Source organism: Myotis nattereri (assembly GCF_964212035.1).
Source record: "Myotis nattereri genome assembly, chromosome: 2".
Taxonomy (NCBI): domain Eukaryota; kingdom Metazoa; phylum Chordata; class Mammalia; order Chiroptera; family Vespertilionidae; genus Myotis; species Myotis nattereri.
In genome coordinates this window covers 114,218,642-114,237,818 of record NC_138076.1, presented here as the reverse complement: position 1 = coordinate 114,237,818, position 19,177 = coordinate 114,218,642, and the positions used below count along the sequence as shown (strand labels likewise).

Sequence of the window (19,177 nt, the reverse complement as noted above, 5' to 3'; positions counted from 1 at the left end):
AAACATATTAGTGTTTTTTTATTAGATTACTGACTCCTTTGTATTCGTAAGGAATCTTTCAAAAGAATAAACTTTCTTAAAGGAAAAGTTTTATAAAATGGGTCAAACTGCATGTAGAATTGAAAGGGGAAAGGGCAAGTAGCAATAATTTATTTCAAAAATTTGTTCTCACAATTAGGCAACTGATCATGAAATTTTTAAAAAATTAAAATAGGTTCAATTCGGATTAAGCAACTTTGAAGTATGTCTCATGAAATAATAAAAAATATGTAAAATATTATCTGGGCAAGAGAGAAAACTATTCAGAGTGCATTTTAAATATACCTCAGTATTCAGACAAGTAAAAACTATTTACATCTCAAGTTCTAATCCTATATAATAAAAGACTAATATGCTAAGTGCCTGATTGTCTGGTTGGCTGTTCAACCAATCAAAGTGCAGTATGCTAATGATATGCTAAGGCTACTCAACCCCTCGCTATGACATGCACTGACCACCAAGGGGCAGACACTCCAACTGGTAGGTTAGCTTGCTGCTGGGGTCCAGCTGATCGGGATTGAGTGAGACACGCCCTGGAGCCCTCCCGCATATCACCACCCCCCTACCCCCCCACCCCCCCACCGCTGGCCAACCTCCCATATCTCTCCCCAGCCCCAATCGTGCACCAATGGGGTCCCTCGGCCTGGCCTATGCCCTCTCACAATCCGGGACCCCTCGGGGGATGTTGGAGAGCCGGTTTCAGCCTGACAGCGGAACAACCAGTTGCTATGATGCACGCTGATTACCAGGGAGCAGACACTCAATGCCGGAGCTGCCCCCTGGTAGTCAATGTGCTCTCACAGCGGGAAGCACTGCTCAGCCAGAAGCTGGGCTCACAGCTTAAGCTGTCAGTCAGACATCCCCCATTGGCTCCAGGACTGTGAGAGGGCACAGGCCGGGCTGAGGGACCCCTCCCCTAAGTGCACGAATGTCCTGCACCAGGCCTCTAGTCTTTCAAGAACAACAGACTGCTGCCCTGACTCACTGAATAATGTGACCTTACCTGTTGCCATTTGCCTCTGATAGCTGGGTCTCTAACTGACTGGCAATGTCTCTGAATCTGCTGGATCACCCCTTGGTAATATACCATTGATGAGTCATAATTTCCAAGAAGTGCATATTCTCTTCCTTTCTTTGCATTGTCACAAATCTCAGCCAAGTTCATCTTCTTTCAGAGACCTAAACATTAAATATAATGACTTTTTATTAAGTTTTCAGTACTGACTTCAAAATATGTTTTATTATTCTTTAAAATATCAGCTTAAAACTACATGGAAAGTCAAAATGGTTTTTTCTTTGTTTGAGGTTATCTGAATGCATCTTAAAATATTGAACAAAGTTTCTAAATTTGGCAGCACAAAAGAGTTCAGAAAAGAACACCCAAGACAATAATGAGAAATTACACAGCTCTGAACTACGGATTCCTGTTACAGGTACTGGTTTTTCTTGCTCATTTGTAATATCAACAAACTGCAATAATAGTAAAGATGATCTTGCTTAATTTCTTTCCATCTATTCTTGAAAATGTAGAAATATATGAATATCACATATTTTCCAATTATGTCAATTAAAACCACAGAAATTCTCACTAAAACTTTTTGGCCTAAAAACAAAATGTCATACTGAAGGAACACATTTTAACAGAACAGCCTATAGTTGTCCACACATCATTTATGTGCATTTAATGTGCCATACAACTTAAATCTAAGCAAAATCTTATGAATTAAACTACCTGAGCTCTTTTTGTTCAACTGTAATCACCCATGATCCTGCCTTTCTCTATCGCTTTTTCTTTTTTGTCTGTGCAAATAACTATCACTAATCTTTTCCATTCTACAAGATGCTAGAAGACCATCATCTGAAACTCTGGTTTCCACCAAAGCTTCCCAGCCCATCATTCCAGCTTTTCTTCCAGGCTTCCCAAACATCTCCCAGAATCATTCCAGACTTCCATGCAGAAATACTTTCCACTCAAGACTACAAAGAGTAAGAACTAGAGATACAGAAGAATGACATCCCGGGAAGAAGTCCAAATTGCCCTATTCTTATTTCCTGGAACAGTAGACCAATGAATAACCTTAGAAGAGAAAATCATAGTATTTTTCCATGCCTTCCTGAGGGAATTAGAGTTTGGTGTGGGTAGCTTGGCTCTTCCTCTCTGTCTCTTATCTATTCTTAAGGGGCTCTAACACTCTGCCTCAAAATTAACCACATCTAGTTCTAGGCTCTTCAAGTGACTACAGTACTTTCTTAAAAATAAAGCTGTTTTCTTTATGTGTTTTGGCATGTTATATTTGCCCCTTCGCCAAGCATAGGTTCACTGAAGGCATCATCTATGTTACTTGAGAATTACACTGCAGCTAATTATACACTATTGTTACATGGTAAGAAATTCCAATATTCTGTAGATCAATAATATAGAACCGTAGGAAGCCTCTTCTCAAATTAAATATTATCACAAAGCAGGAAGGTCTTTTTATAGTAAACAACCTGCAATTAATAAATACAATAGAAACAAAACCATTCTATGTATTTTCTGTTAAATTCATTGTGAGACTAAGCTTTAATTCTGCTATTATGTGCAGGTACACAACTGTGCAGAATAAAAATACCTTGATGTAAAGCAGCAGTCAGCAAACTTTGTAAAGGATCAAAGAGCAAATATTTTAGGTTTTAAAGACTAACGGGAAATATTGAGGATATTATTTAAGTAGTGACACAATGAGACAAAATTTCCACAATTTTTATTGATGAAATTCAAAATATTATACTAATAGTTAAGCACAACTTTTTGTAATACAGGTCTTCTAATAAAAATTAAACTCTTTGGGGGAAGATGAATATTTCACTTAGTTGGGATTCAAAGTTACTGTTCCCTAACATCAAAATCAAATGCAGCCCTGGCCAGTATGGCTCAGTTGTTTGCAGTGTAGCCTGTACACCAAAAGGCTGTGGATTCCATTCCCAGTCAGGGATACATACCTAGGTTTTGGGTTTGATCCCCAGTCAGGGTACATACGGGAGACAACCAATCCATGTTTCCCTTTTTCTCTTACTCTCTAAAATCAGTAAACATATCCTCAGATGAGGATGTTTTAAAAAAAATCAAATGCAAATGTTCATGCATTAATAATGATTTTAATGAAATTTTATGTATTTCATGTTTGAAGATGTCTTTTCAGCCAGATAGATACTGTCACATACTGATATCAAATCATAAGCATACATTTCATTCAGCATAATCACTGTTGGGAAGGCATTTAAAGAATCTATTCTTTTGATATTGTCTTTTGCATGTCAATACATTGCAGATTAACCTCTTTCAACCGAGTCAGGAGGAAATGTCTCACCTGCACAGTAAAATGTAATTTGTAATATGAAAATATTCTTTGCATTTGCATTAAAGTCTGAAATATGATGCTAAAACTGTAATTTGAGCACAGAAAATACATGTACTGCAAATTCAGTGGGGGGGTAATGAAGATCTCACTTCTTTGTTTTAACTTTTGACTGCATGGAAAGCTACATAAAACAGTTTTGTATCACTTCAGTCAAACAACATTAGTTGGCATTGAAATGGCTGGGCTAAGGGACACTCCTCCCACCATGAGCGCACGGATTTCATGCACCAGGCCTCTAGTGAAAATATAACAGAAATCTTCGTCACAACTACTGAATTCTGTCATTCTAGCACAAAAGTACCTATAAAGAATATGTAAACAAATGAATGTGGTTGTGTTGCGATAAAACTTTATTTATGGACACTGATTACTGAATTTCACTTAATTTTTACATATCACAAAACAGTGTTCTTCTTTTGACTTTTTTAACCATTAAAAAAATACAAAAACCATTCTTAGTTCATGGGTAATTCAAAAACAAGTGGCAGGCTGGATTTGCCCCAAATTGTAGTTTGCCAACTCCTACTTTCAGCTTCTCATAAGAATCTAGGAAAACAAAAGTAAATTAAAACCCAAAAGGAGTAGACGAAAGAACATAATATAATTAAGAGCAGAAATCAATAAAACAGAAACAGTCAAACAACAGAAAATTTCAACACAGCCAAAAGCTGGTTCTTTGGAAAAATCATTAAAATTGATAAAGCTCTAGTGACATTGACCAGGAAAGGGAGAAAGAAAACAAAAGTTACCTAAATCAGAATAAAGGAGGGGCTACTACTACAAACTTCAGCAGTATTAAAAGGCAAAAGAGGACTTAACGAAATTAATAAATTCTATGAAGGTCACAACATACCAAACTTACTCAAGAAAAAATACAGTAATTAATCAGAACACTAGTAATCCTACAGCAATCAATTAAATTCAATTTGTAATATAAGATCTATCTGGAAAAAAACAAAAAAAAACCAACTCCAGACCCAAATGCTTCATTAGTGAATTCTCCCAAGCATTTAAGGGAAAAATAAAACCAATTCTACACAAACTCTCTCAAAAAAGAAGAAGTGGAAAAACATCCAACTCATACTTTAAAACCAACCTTACCTTGATACAAAACCAGACATTATAAGAAATTGATATACCAATATCCTTCGGAAACATAGATACAAAAATCTTTAAATTTTAGCTAATCAAATCCAGTAATGTACATAAAACATAATGCATTATGCCCAACTGGAGTTTATACCAAAAATGTAAAGTGTTTTATATTTAAAACCAATCATATAATTTTTTAAAATTTTTAATTACAGTTTACATTCACTATTACTTTGTATTTATTTCAGGAATAGAGCATAGTGATCAGACAATCATATACTTTATAAAGTGGTATTTCCAGTACCCACCTGGCACCACAGATAGTTATTACAATGTTACTGACTATATTCACTATGCTGTACTTTACATCCCCGTGATTATTTTGTAACTACCAATATGTACTTCTCAATCCCTTCACCTTTTTCACCCTGTCCCCACAATAATCCCCCACCAGCAACCATCAGTCTGTTCTCTGTATCCATGAGTCTATTTATTTTGTTTGTTCACTTATGTTGTTCTTTAGATTCCACATATAAGTGAAATCATAGGGTATTTGTCTTTCTCTAACTGATCCATTTCACCCAGCACAATACACTCCAAGTCCATCCAAGCTATCGCAAATGGTAAGATTTCATTCTTTCTTATAGCCAAGTAATATTCATCGTATATATGCACCACCACTTTTTTATCCCTTTGTCTATGGGCACTTGGGTTACCTCTATATCCGGGCCACTGTAAACAACACTGCAAGGAACATAGGGGTGCACATATTCCTCCGAATTAGTGTTTTTTGTTTCCTCCATACATACCCAGAAGTGGAATTGCTGGGTCACAAGGCAGGTTCCCTTTTTAATTTTTTGAGGACCCGCCATACTGTTTCCCATAGTGATTGCACCAATCTACACTCCCACCAACAGTTCATGAGGGTTCCCTGCTCTCCACATCCTCACCAACACTTGTTGTTTGTTGATTTATTGATAGCCATTCTGACAGGCGTGAGAAGGTATCTCACTGCAGTCTCAATTCGAAATTCTCTGATGATAAGTCACATTGAGAATCCCCTCATGTCTACTGGCTATCTGTCCCTTTTGGAGAAGAGTCTATTCAGGTTCTTTGCCTGAATAGACTCTTTTTTTTGGGGGGGGGAAGGGGGGAGAAGGGTGAGTTGTATGAGTTCTTTACAAATTTTGGATATTAGCCCTTTATTGGATGTATCATTGGAAAGGATCTTCTCCCATTCAGTAGGTTGTCTTTTCATTTTGTTGATGGTTTCCTTTCATACTTTCACTAGAGCTACCATATATAACTATGGTTATCCAGGAAAGTATTTAAAATAATGCTGAGTACGTGAAAATATGCATGTATTTTAATTTATAAATAGATGCTTAAATATTAGTGAAATCATAATATAAATCAGCCCAGAAATGAGATGTAGTCAGAGAATTGAAGAATTTTAGAGTTATTGGAATCTCAAATCACATAGTGGAACTCTGTTTCTTTGAAGATAAACCAAGTCAAAGACATTACTACTATCAATGGACTATAAAATAACATTTTATAGTATTTAAGGAAGCCTCACTAAAAATAATAATTCATGAATCCTTTTATAGATCATTTTGTAATGTAACTACTACCTGTTCTACCTGACTTATATAGTAAGTTAAAGTCCTAGAAAGTGGTCTTTTGTCCAACAGAAATGGCAATCCTGCCATGTTGTTGATAAGGAGGGGGAGATGGGGAAGAGAAAGATCTTCAGTTATTGAGCACTGAGGGTTTACCTTCATGAAACTGTCTAGTCTTCCCAACAATCTTGTGAAATATAAAGTATTTACATCTTTTTGAGTATGGGTACAGGTTTGGAAACTTGGCCATGATCACAGAAAATAAGCTGTAGTCCCAGAACTAGACAACAGATCTACCTGACCCCTTCCACTGCACCCTGCAGAATATTCTCTATAAAAGAATACAATTACACATGCTGAGAAAATAGTGCAAATTATTAATCCAAACTATCTGCAAGGGGCTATCTAGTTTTACTATGATATTTACACAAAATAGACAATAATGATGTTAAATTAATAAATCCAAAATTGTCGAGGAATGGTCCAATCATAAGTTCTTGGTCTGGATTCTCTTCTCAATAGCACAACAGGCTACTGGTTTCTTCAATATGTTAAGTTCTCCTTTAGTAAATCAATCAATTAAAATTTAAAGAAAACAATCACACAACCTCGTGTTTTGCTGTTGTTGAAAATTACTGACTTCTAATCTCGGCTCAGTGAAACAATTCCTACTTGTGCTAACTCAGTCCCCTTTCCAGCATGGTTATGCCAAATCCCCACCATTATCCTTTCCTAACCCCAATCGCTTCCCTCACCAATTAACCTTTAATCCCATCCACCTCTTAAAAACCATAGCTTTGAACTTGCTCACCTTTCACAACCCAACCTATAAATATCCTATCTATTCTCACCTTTCTTCTTCTTTTCAGGGCAACTCTCTTCCTAGTGACACCAGCACTCTGCCTAGGAATACAGCTAGTACTTAGTTGGTACTTATAAAATGCAACAAATTAATTCCTTCACCCTGCTCATCCTGTCCTTTCCTACATTTTGGGGGACCTCTATCAGCTCTCTCCTCTCTTTTTATTCCCTACATCTTCCAACATTTTCTTTTCATGGTTTTTTTTTCCCTAATAGCATGTTATCAATCTTAAAACAAACAAAATAAAACAAACTACAAACCTTTTTTGTTACTGCCTCATCTCTTTCTTTTCTATGTAGTCATGCTTCATTAAAATAAAAAGTTTGGGTGGAGCACACCCACGCCTTTCTTCCCTCTCCAGCAGGGATCTCCTAAACTTTAAGGGTCCCCTGGAGACTTGCAAACAGGGGAGCAATAGGCAGCAGCAACTCATCCTGGGCTAAGCCCCTGAACCTGTTTCCAAGGCCCCCTTTTCTCAGTGAGCTAACAGGAGCCCTACCTTGGCTCTCACCTGTTGCTTCCTCTATCCTAAGCCCTTCCTGTTTCACTGTCCCCAGCTGTAATAAATGTACTCCCAAAATCAAATAAATAGTGTGCCTGATAATTATATTAAGGAAGTACTGTCAGTTTTTTTGAGTAGGATATTATAGTTACGTATTCTTAAGTAATCCTTAACTTTTAAAGATAGGTAATTAAATAATTACAGATAAAAGGATATGATATCTGAGTTTAGCTATAAAATAATCCAGTTGGGGGACAGGAGTTATAGATGAAACAAAACTGATTATGTGTTCATTCTTCAAGATAGGTTATGGACAAATGGGGACTCATCTATTTCCTTTTCCTTTTGATATGTATTATTATGCGAAATTTTAAACTTTTTTTTTCAAGTAACCTATGCTCAGATTCCTCTTCTTAATTTTTGCAAAGTTTAGAAATTATTTGAAGCCACCAAATTCATTGGACACACTTCTACCTTTAACCTTACTCGCACTCTCCAAGGCACCTGATACCCTGGCCCACTCTGTGCTCACTTGCCTTCTCCTTTGTCATTTGTTACGCATGCCCTCTGGGGTTCTTCCTCTCTGCCTTCTAACCTCAGTATACGGTGTCAGCTTTCCTCCCGCTTCCTCTCAAAAATGTCCAACACACATACATACACACACACACACACACACACACACACACACCGTAAATGCCGCCGCTTTGCAAGAGTTCCATATTCAAACTTCTCCCTTCTTCATTTCTAAACATTCCTCCATGAACTGGTCCATTCCCTTCTATAACTTCACTATGAGCATGCAAACCTCGACCTCTAGCCCTGAGCTCTCTCCTGAACTCCAGATCCAAATGCATCCTTACCTGAATACCCTACAGGAACCTTGAACAAACAGTCAAAACTGAACTGATTTATCTTTACCTTTCGTCTCCACAAAAACCTACTCCTTCTCACCTTAACCAATGGTTTCATGATCCTGTCAGTCATTCTAGCCAGAAAACTAGGAATCAGTTGTCTTACAATTCCAAATCTTTCTAGCCCCAACACCCAGACTCTTAAGTCAGATCAGTTTTATCTCTTAAACTAGAGCAGCGGTTCTCAACCTGTGGGTCGCGACCCCTTTGGAGGTCAAATGACCCTTTCACAGGGGTCGCCTAAGACCATCAGAAAACACATATATAATTACATATTGTTTTTGTGATTAAACACTATGCTTTAATTATGTTCAATTATAACAATGAAAATACATCCTGTATATCAGATATTTACATTACAATTCATAACAGTAGCAAAATTAGTTATGAAGTAGCAATGAAAATAACTTTATGGTTGGGGGTCACCACAAGATGAGGAATTGTATTAAAGGGTCGCAGCATTACGAAGGTTGAGAACCACTGAACTAGAGGGTGTGCACGCGTAAGGTCCCTCGGCCTGGCCAGCAATCAGGGCTGATCAGGGCCTTCCAGTTGCCGGCTGGGGCCTCCCTTCCCTGGCTGCTGGCTACCGGCTGGGGCCTTCCTTCGTTCCACGCTGCCCCCTGGTGGTCAGCGCACATCATAGCAAGCGATTGAACTCCCAGTCTCCAGGTCGAATGAGGGGACAATTTGCATATTAGGCTTTTATATATATAGATATTTCTACAATCCATCTCTTTTTACAACTCCAACTGCTTAGTTCAGATTCTCTTCATTTCTCTACTGGATGTTGTTGTTATTGTTGTTCTATAGTAAAATTGGTTTCCCTACCACGACTCTAAATCTATCCTCCCCAAGGTTCATTTTCCACGATGAAGCTGGAATTTTCTTCCTAAAACACAAACTCAGTAACACTACTCCACTTGAAATTCTTCAATGGTCACTCCAGGTTGAAGAAAATTCTAAACTCTTTATCATGGTATTCAAGTACTTTTAGATCTGGCCTCACCCACTACACTGCATGTATTCTGGGATTCAGTCATCAGAATGGCCTAGAGTTCCCCCCCAAATACAAAGAACTCAAATATATCTCAAAAGCATGTTGTTCTATTTACCTAGAATGACTTTTCTCATCCTCTCTCCAGTGAAAGTTTACTCAACTTTCTTAGTACAAGTCAAATGTCACATCATTCTGGAGACTTACCCTGATCTCCTTAGACAGAGTCAGGATCTTTCTATAAATGTGTACAGAGAATGGCACTACTGGATGAGATCCTGACTCAGATGAGTTAGACACATGTGGACTGAAATCCCAGGTTCACATCTTATCACCTACAACTTTGGGCAAGATCTCTCTCTAAGTCTGTTTTCTCACTTCTAAATGACAGTTGCAACTTCACAAAATGTGAGGATTCTATAAGAGGCTAAAGAGTAAGTAGTCAATAAATGTTAGTGTTATATTACTATTTATTCTTATTCTGGCCTCCTATAGCAACTTGTACCCATCTCCAACCCACTATTGTGATGACATGACTCTTCCTCATGCAGGACACACACCACCTTCTATCATCTCTATATTCCCACCACCTGGCATAATGCCTAGCACATAATACATTCTTAATAAATCCTGAATGAATAAATAAAATGCTTCAAGTCCCTAACTATATATATTTAAAAAGCCAGCAACCAGAATGCCATAACGACCAGAACAACTGGTCGCTATGATGGCCACTGCGACCAGCGAACCGGGGATCGGGGTGGGGCCTGCCGGCCAGTCTTCTGTAGCGCCTCCCCCTTGCCAGCCCCATGCCTGATCACACCCCCCACCCCAATAAGGGCGGGGCTAGCCAGCCAACCTCCTGCAGCCCCTTCCCCCTGCTGGCTCACTCCCCATCAGCCCCCACTAACCTGATCAGCCCGCGTCCCCTCCCCCAGCCAGCTCCCCCCACACCATTTGGGGGCAGGGCCAGCAGCCAGCCCGGCTCCAACTGGGCCCTGATGGGGGCAGGCCGGCCAACCAACCTCCCGCTGTCTCCTCCTCCCAACAGGCAGAGCCCCCAACCCACCCCATTGGGGCAGGGCTGGCTGGACCCCCCTGTGCACAAATTCATGCACCAGGCTTCTAGTACTATATAACAGAAGGCTTCAATTTTTTTTCTAATGGTCTTACCAAACCTACTTTCCATTAAATTGCTACTTTAAGTAAAATTTCTAGAGGCTAGCTTCATTTTAATTGACAAAAGGAATTTGATACTGGCCTTGTATTATTTTATTGTTTAAACACACACAAAAAGCACACCATACTACAAACAATTTTCCAACATTCTATATAAAATACGAAATTTCTAGGATGGTTATCTATTAAAGAAAAAATTCTAAGGGTCATCAAGGCAGGTTGCCTAAGTCTGTGTCAGATTCCTTACCACCAAAACCTAAGCCAACTCTGGGGACTAAGGTGTACTCCAGAGCATTGATTAATGATAATAATAATAATAGTAGTAGTAGCAGTAATAGAATACGGCATTTTTCAACCTAAAAAAACATGCTCCTGAGAAGTTCTAAAAAACGACTAATCAAAGAAAATATTACTACTCACTGTTAAAAAAAGTCTGTGATTTTTAGAGTTGACCTAATCTTCAAAATACAATCAAAATATGTGTAGGCACTGTTCAAGCTGGGGGAGGAGGATAACTCACTTTGCAATCCTGACCCTCGGTAAGTAAAATTCAAAAATGCAAAACGGTAAAAACTCCAGGTACTACGATATAATAGCACGGTATCTTTTACCACGTCTACACTTAACCTTTAAACATCAATGAATTATCAATCAATGGGTGTAATATGCAAACACCTCTGGGCTACTGCAGAATAATCATAATTAAATATGTAAAAATAAACGTATCAGGGAGAGCCTGATAAAACTGAGCTCCTCGGGTCTCACATCAAACGTGTGCCATACATACGGTTCTGCACCGAGAGGCAGCACCCTGGGGGTCTGAGGCTCCGCGGCCCACGGCCCGCAGCGGGGTGGCTGGCGGCTCCTCCCCGAGACAACCAAGGCGCTGGCCCCGCCGGGGAGGGCCAAGCCCGGGAACCAGGGCGGGCCCCACGGCCAGGCGGGAAGTCAAGTCAAGTCTCACCTCCACTTCCCTTTCCTAGTTCAGAGTCACGTTCCGCGACCACCCAAGAACCCCTCACCACAAAGAGATTATTCACTCCCACGGTCCGCTTTAGGTTTATCGGTCTCGCCCAGCCGTCGGGGCCGCTGGGCTTTGTAGTCACCCGTCCAGGGCGCCCATCCAAGACCATGAGCCCGAGAAGCCATGGAACTACAATCCCCACAATGACCCGCGCCTCTCCCGCTCCCGCCGCGAAGGCTGGCGCCCGAGGGCCAGCGACAGGGGACGGAGTATGGCTGTCACCCTGGGCGCCCCACTGCCTGCTCTCCCGCTCGCGCCGGTCTCTCTTGGACTCATTACCCCGGTGCCGCAGGCTGGCCGACTGTTGGTTATGCGGTCCAGGTCTGGCGGGGTGGGGGTGGAGCTCCGGCCACCGCTCCGCCGCTGTGGAGTCCGTTAGTTCACGACGTGCGTGAAGAGGCGGTGGTGCGGCGTACGGTTGCCATGACAGCGTGGGCTGCGCGGTGGTGTCAGTGAGGGGGTTCTCGGAGTCAGCTCCAGGGAGGAGCCTGGGAATTCGGCCGCTTACGGTGGAAACGAGGTGCAAAGGTGCGTGTTTGAGAGAGGGAGACGGTGACATTGAGGAGCACAGGTGACTGCGCTTTAGGGCTGCTTGATGAGCCCTGCCAGCATCCATCCCGGTGGCAGCGTGCCCTGTTCCGAGGCTGAGCTGGTGAATGCGGCTGGATCCTAAGAGGACACCTGTGTCATCAGAGGAGGGCACCCGGCGGGCTGATCCCTTCCGCCGCTTTGCAGTCTGAGCCACCTCTGTTTGGGCTCTCACGAATGAAATCACATTTGCAACCTTTCACACCTCCTTCCTGCCATTTTCTGAGCAGTGGGAGAGAAGGGACTCTTTTAGAAAGATGTAATACATACGGCTTTTAGGCTGATTCAGAAGTTTTGAGAACTTGCAAGTAGCATGAGTTTCCCTTGCATTTTAAAAAAATACGTTGTTGATTTTAGAGAGAGAAGAAGGGAGACAGAGATAGAAACATCCATAAGAGAGAAACTTCAATTGGCTGCCTCCTGCATGCCCCCAGCTGGGGATCCAGCCAGCAACCCAGGCGTGTGCCCTGAAGGGGAATCAAACAGGTGTGGACCAAAGGGGCCACATGCTTACCTGATAAGCTGCAAGGCAGTCTTGCCAAAAAAAGACCTAAAGTAACCACAAAGGATAGTCTGAAACGTGCCCTGGCTGGTTTAGTTCAGTGGATAGAGCACCAGCCTGTGGACTGAAGGTTCCCCGAGGGTCGATTCCTGTCAAGGGCACACGCCCAGGTTGTGGGCTTGATCCCCAGTGGGAGGTGTGCAGGAGGCAGCGAATCAATGATTCACTCTCATCACTGATGTTTCTATGTCTCCCTCCTCTCCCTTCCTCGCTGAAGTCAACAAAAATATATTTTAAATAAAAAAATAAACTTTAACTAAAGGCAGTTATGGTGGGTAGTTACATACTAGGCCAGTATCTTCACTGACAAGGTCAACCTTTACCTTAACTGAGCCTGTCTTTTTGCACCTATAATAACATATCCTTGAAATGTCTGGGTAACTTGTAACTTCCCTTTTTCCAGACCCCTTGGGGCACAACCTAATGTGCTTGGGTGCCAGGACAGATACTACAAATTCCTTCATTGTTATTGTTATCATGTTAATTGTTGACTGTTAACTATCCTCACCCACCTGAGTATGTGTCTATCATTTTACTTTTTAGCCAATCCCAGACGTCCTCCCCTCCCCACCCCTTTGCTTTCTCCCTCCTCTCTATCACCAGTGGATTTCATGTAACCCACCTAAGTCCCCTCCTTTGATTACACTGTATAAAAATAGATGAAAAAACTGCCATTGTCTGGAGCATTATCCCAATCCATTGAGAAACTTCTTCCCGGCAATTGTCGACAGTTTGGCTCAAATAAACTCACAAAAATTCTTTACAGGTTTGAATGTTTTTACGGTAACGCAGGTGCCCTCTTTATGTATAGCTCGATGCTGAGCCACACCTGCCGGGCTTCCCTCGCATTTTGATCTGTAATACTGTTTGTTGATTCCTGGTACCACCTCAGAGAGGCTGTGGGGGAGGAACAAACTTTACCCTCAAGGTGCTTTCCACTGGTCTAATAAGACATGAGAAGATTAGCAAGAGAAAGTGACCAAATTTAATACCTAAGAATCAGAGACCCCACCTGCTGGAGAGGTTCAGAGACAGAAAGGGAAAATGGATGTATAAAACATCCTGAGCTAGTTTCAAAGGGTCATTGCAAGAGGATAAGAAAAGCATATGTTCAGTAAATAAAAGTTTGTCCTACCCTATAGATAGGTCAAAAGTGATAAGGTAATCTCTTATTATAGGCAAGGCCTATAAATTCTTCTAGATAGTTAAAGGAGGGGCAGAAATTTCTCTTGAGCAAGTGGCTAAAGTTACCTTTAGCTCAAAATCTGCATACCAGAGGCACATTTTGGGGTGACTTGTTCTGAACCCCCACAATGCAGTGTGGTACAAACTGATATTAGGAACCCAAGCTTCTACCACTTCCTCCTCCTCATCCTGATGCTACACTGGGTAGCTGATAAGCAACCAGAGCTGATGCTCACCTTTTAATCCCTAATAATACCCATCTCCCAGTGCTTGTGAGAAATAAAAGCATTAATGCCAATGAAGCATTATGAAACAAAGCCTGGATTTAACAATAACTTTTAATTATTAGTTATTTAATCCATCATGGTAAGAGTCAGAAAGAGGTAACCTGGAGACCATGGTGGATTTGACTTAAGAGGGAATTTTCTGTAGTTTGGGAAAAGCTCTCTAACTCACTTAGAGTTTGGGTTACAGAGGTATATGCATTTGTCAAAACTCATATGGTAAGATGTGTACATTTCACTATGTAAATTTACATAAAAAACAAAAATGTTAGTTGATTTTTTTAAAGATCTACTCTCAGCAACTTTCAAATATATAATACTAGCGACTCAGTGCATAGATTCATGCACATTGAAAGGAAATTAGCTAGAAGATGGGCAGCAGGGTGGGACTGGGAGAGACGGGCCCTGGAGCCAACCTCCCTTGGCCCCTCCCTGGCCAGCTGGACCTGGGGTGGCATCCCCGTGACTCAAAGGGCGTCTGTAGAGTGAGCAGGTTCCTCTGGCTGAAACTGGCTCTCCGACATCCCCCAAGGGGTTCCCGAGTGCCAGAGAGCACTCTGCAAAGTTGCTGTGGTACAGGGTGTGGACCACAAATGCAGTGTGCAGTAAACGAGATTTGGGGCCAGCAATGACCCAGCAACAACATAACACACAGCTGAAGGTGGAATTGTGCAGCCCTGAGACGAATCAGGTGCCCTCCTCTCTGGTTTCCCATGCATCACCTGAGAACTGCCGCTGCCAAGTCACTGCAGCTCAGCAGCTCCTGCATTGAGCATCTGCTCCCTGGTGGTCAGTGCATGTCATAGCTACCAGTTGGACTGACACTTAGCATATTAGCCTTTTATATATACAGACTAGAGGCCCGGTGCACAAAAATTTGTGCACTCGGGGGGGAGAGGGGGGTCTCTCAGCCTGGCCTCTCTCAGTCTGGGACCGCTCGGGAGATAATGACCTGCTGGCTTAGGCCTGCTCCCGGGTGGCAGAGGGCAGGCCCAATCCCTAGGTGCAGCCCCTGGTCGGGCTCAAAGCAGGGCCGATTGGGGGGTTGGGGCACCGCCCCCTGTCACACTCAAGGCAGGGTCGATAGGGAGGTTGTGGCGCCACCCCCTGTAACGCACAGAGCAGGGCAGATCAGAGGGTTGGGGCGCTGCCCCCTATCACGCACAGAGCAGGGCCCATCAGGGGTGTTGGGGCTCCATACCCTGTCACACACAGAGCAGGGCCAATCAGGGGTTTGAGGCGCTCCCCCCATCACGCACAGAGCAGGGCCCATTAGGGGGTTGGGGAGCTCCCCCCTATCATGCACAGGGCAGGGCCGATCAGGGGGTTGGGGCGCCGCACCCTGTCACACACAGAGCCGCAGGGTGATCAGTGGGTTGGGGAGCTCCCCCCTATCAGGCACAGAGCAGGGCTGATCAGGGGGTTGGGGAGCTCCCCCCTGTCAAGCACAGAGCAGGGGGGATAGGGAGATTGTGGCCCCGCCCCCTGTCACACACAGAACCACAGGGAGATCAGAGGGTTTGGGCGCTGCCCCCTGTCATGCTGATCCCAGTGCCGGGAGGCCTCGCGGCTCCGCTGATCCCGGTGCTGGGAGGCATATTACCCTTTTACTATATAGGACAGAAGCCTGGTGCATGGGTGGGGGCCGGCTGGTTTGCCCTGAAAGGTGTCCTGGATCAGGGTGGGGGTCCCGCTTGGGTGCCTGGCCAGCCTGGGTGAGGGGATGATGTCTATTTGCATCTGGTCACACCCCCTTCAGGGTGGGGGTCCCGCTTGGGTGCCTGGCCAGCCTGGGTGAGGGGCTGAGGGCTGTTTTCAGGCTGGCGGATGACTGAAGCTCCCAACCTGTCCTTTTTTCCTTTTTTTTAAATTCTGGGCCAGCTTTAGCTCTGAGGCTCGGCTCCAGCTATGAGACCTCCACTGCTGAAAGCAGGTTTCTGGCCTTTGTTTACCTTCTGTATTTGAAACAATGTTGCGGTCCTACTGGCTGAAGCCCTGGGTTTTGTTTAGCTTCTATATTTGTTACAATGTTGCTGAGAGTGCAGCTGAGAGGCTGGCAAGGCAGTCGGGAAGCTTGGCTTCCTCCATCACTGAAGCAAGCAAGCCTCCCTGTTCGCACCAGCTGCCTGGCTGCCGGCCACCATCTTGGTTGGCAGTTAATTTGCATATCTCACTGATTAGCCGATGGGAAGGGTAGCGGCTGTACAGCTAATTACCATGTTTCTCTTTTATTAGATAGGATAATATTAACTATGGTCACCATGCTGTACTTACATCCTAGGATTTATTTACCTTATAACTTGAAGTTTGTACTTTTGACCCCCTTCACCCATTTCAGCCACCCTCTATTCCCACCTCTAGCAACCACCAATCTGTTATTTGTATTGTATCTCCAAGATTATTATTAGAACTGTAGACTCTCATAAAAACCATAGCGTTAGTTTAGGTTTAATTTCCAGATTTTGAGGAAAATGAGGCTTGAGATTTAATAAATGGGTAAGGGAGGTGGGGTTACTGACCCTGTCATTTTCTAGTAATAAATGTGTCTTGAGAAAGTATGATTGAAAATAGCAAGCTAATGTGTATGTCATCCCATTCCAGTCAAGATCATCTTGTCCACAGAAGTTTCCTTGAGATTGATTCAAGACCCTTTTTCACCTCCTGTGTGATCTCCAAGATCACACATCCCCTGGGGCTTAACGTTCTCAGGCTCCCAGTTATGCTTTCTCTGAACAGGTAGACTCCCTCACATCTTACCTCCTGCAATTCTTCTCTCCTACTGATACACAATTTGGAAATCAAACCCATTTCTTTGGTTTTTTGTATAGCAGACTCTTCTGAAGGTGTGGAGCAACTGAGGTTTTAAATGAAGGACGCAAATAACCTAAAATTATAATTCCCGCTCTTAAAGTTCTTCTGTATCTTAACGGCATTGATATCCATTGGCCCTTCTTTTTCTATATAATAAAAACCTAATATGCTAAGTGTCTGACTGTTCTACCATTTGACCAGTCGCTATGACGTGCACTGACCACCAGGGAGCAGACGCTCTGACCAGTACAGTGGTTGGTAAACCGCGGCTCGCGAGCCACATGCGGCTCTTTGGCCCCTTGAGTGTGGCTCTTCAACAAAATACCACATGCGGGCAACAACATACAAACCTGACTTACCCAAACTTTCCAAGGAGATGCAAGGCCATTGTTCACATTAGTGTTTGTCAGTCATTGTCATGATTTAATTGTATGGATATTGTAAGGTAAATTGTAAGGAATTTAATTTTATCAATAAATAATATCGTTATTAAGTATGATATCAAGTTTTATTCAACGTACCTATAGTTTAACTAAGACTTAAAACTTTAAGTAAAGTTTCTTAAGTTAATTTTAGGGAATGTTGTGGAGTGAAAGAAGATGTAGTGTCGAGGATTGAGAAAGGTATGTTGAGATGGTTTGGACATATAGAGAGGATGAACGAAAGGAGACAGACGAAACAAGTATACAAGACGAGTGAGGATGGGAGAGTTGGAAGGGGTCGACCTCAGCGAACGTACCTCAATCAGATTGAGGACGTTTTAGCAAAGGCCAGTTTAGGAGTACCCTAATTAAGTTAATAACAATGTACCTACCTATATAGTTTAAGTTTAAAAAATTTGGCTCTCAAAAGACAGAACTTAGAAGACAGAACCAAGAAGACAGAACCAAGAAGACAAAACCTACACAGAACCTAGAGACAGAAGAACTTCACTAGAGAACATGGCAAAAGATCCTGGACAGAAACTGGCCACAGAACCTAGAGACAGAACCTAGTGAGAGAACCTGGCTGAAGAACCTAGAGACAGAACCTGGCTACAGACCCTGGATAGAACATGGCAAGAGAACCTGACTAGAACCTGGTGACTGAACCTGGCTGGAGAACCTGGACAGAACCTGGCTGGAGAACCTAGCGAGGGAACATGGCTACAGAACCTGGCTGGAGAACCTGGAGAACCTGGCTGGAGAACCTAGCAAGAGAACATGGACACAGAACCTGGCTGGAGATCCTAAGCAGAACCTCTCTGGTGATCCAGACCAGAACTTGGCTGGAGATCCTGGCTGGAGATCCTGGCTAGGCTGCTGATCAACTGAACCCTGTCTCCGTGTCCTTCCTTCTTCGCCTACTCTGTCTATGCCTTTGGGAACCCCTGGACCTGCTGGGGTTGGACCCTGGCACTATCCCTCTCCCTTCCTCTCTGTAATAAAATCAATAAAATATATTTTTTTAAAAAAAGCAGTCCTGAGAAGAAAGGTCATAACACTACAGGCTTACCTCAAGAAACAAGAAAAAAAAAAAAATTGGCTCTCAAAAGAAATTTCAATCGTTGCACTGTTGATATTTGACTCTGTTGACTAATGAGTTTGCCGACCACTGGACCAGTAGGTTAGCTTGCTGCTGGGGTCCGGCCAATCAGAACTGGGCAAGATGGGGCCGAATACTCCCTAGAGCCCTCCCGTGATCCATCCCCGGCGCCAATTGTGAACCAGTGGGGTCCCTCAGCCTGGCCTGCACCCTCTCACAATCTGGGACCTCTCGGGGGATGTCAGAGAGCCGGTTTCAGCCGATCCCTGCAGGCCAGGCCGAGGGACCCCACCAGTGTACAAATGCACTGGGCCTCTGGTTTCAATATAAACTGGAACTTCCCACTCTCCACCATCTTTCTGGTCCCATCCTCCTTCCTTTCTTTATACAGAACTTTTAGTTATCTCTATCTCCTAATCCTAGCTTCAGGGCCACCTCCCATTCCTAAACTGTTTATCAAAGTATTTTTCTGGACAAAGAAAATTCCTGCCTCACCAGGAACTCTAATGACAGCTATTTTTTTTTTCTGTTATTAACTCACTTTTATTTATTCATACATTCACTCAACATTTGTTGAACAACCTTTATGCCCCC

General features: G+C 42.9%; 1 protein-coding gene across 2 annotated transcripts in view; it reads right to left on the bottom strand.

The window, feature by feature from the left end:
• The window catches only part of KATNAL1 (katanin catalytic subunit A1 like 1), a 117,878-nt gene extending 105,851 nt beyond the window's left edge, over window positions 1-12,027 (bottom strand). Inside the window, exons 1-2 of one of the 2 annotated variants that reach the window (XM_081083605.1) lie at window positions 11,909-12,027; window positions 1,043-1,218 (exon numbers count right to left, since the gene is read on the bottom strand). In XM_081083605.1, the coding sequence (XP_080939731.1) occupies window positions 1,043-1,204 (162 nt within the window). In that variant the 5' untranslated portion in view covers window positions 1,205-1,218; window positions 11,909-12,027. The remainder of the gene's footprint in view (window positions 1-1,042; window positions 1,219-11,908) is intronic. The other variant, XM_081083604.1, reaches the window with a different exon arrangement.
• Between the last annotated feature and the right edge of the window lie 7,150 nt (window positions 12,028-19,177).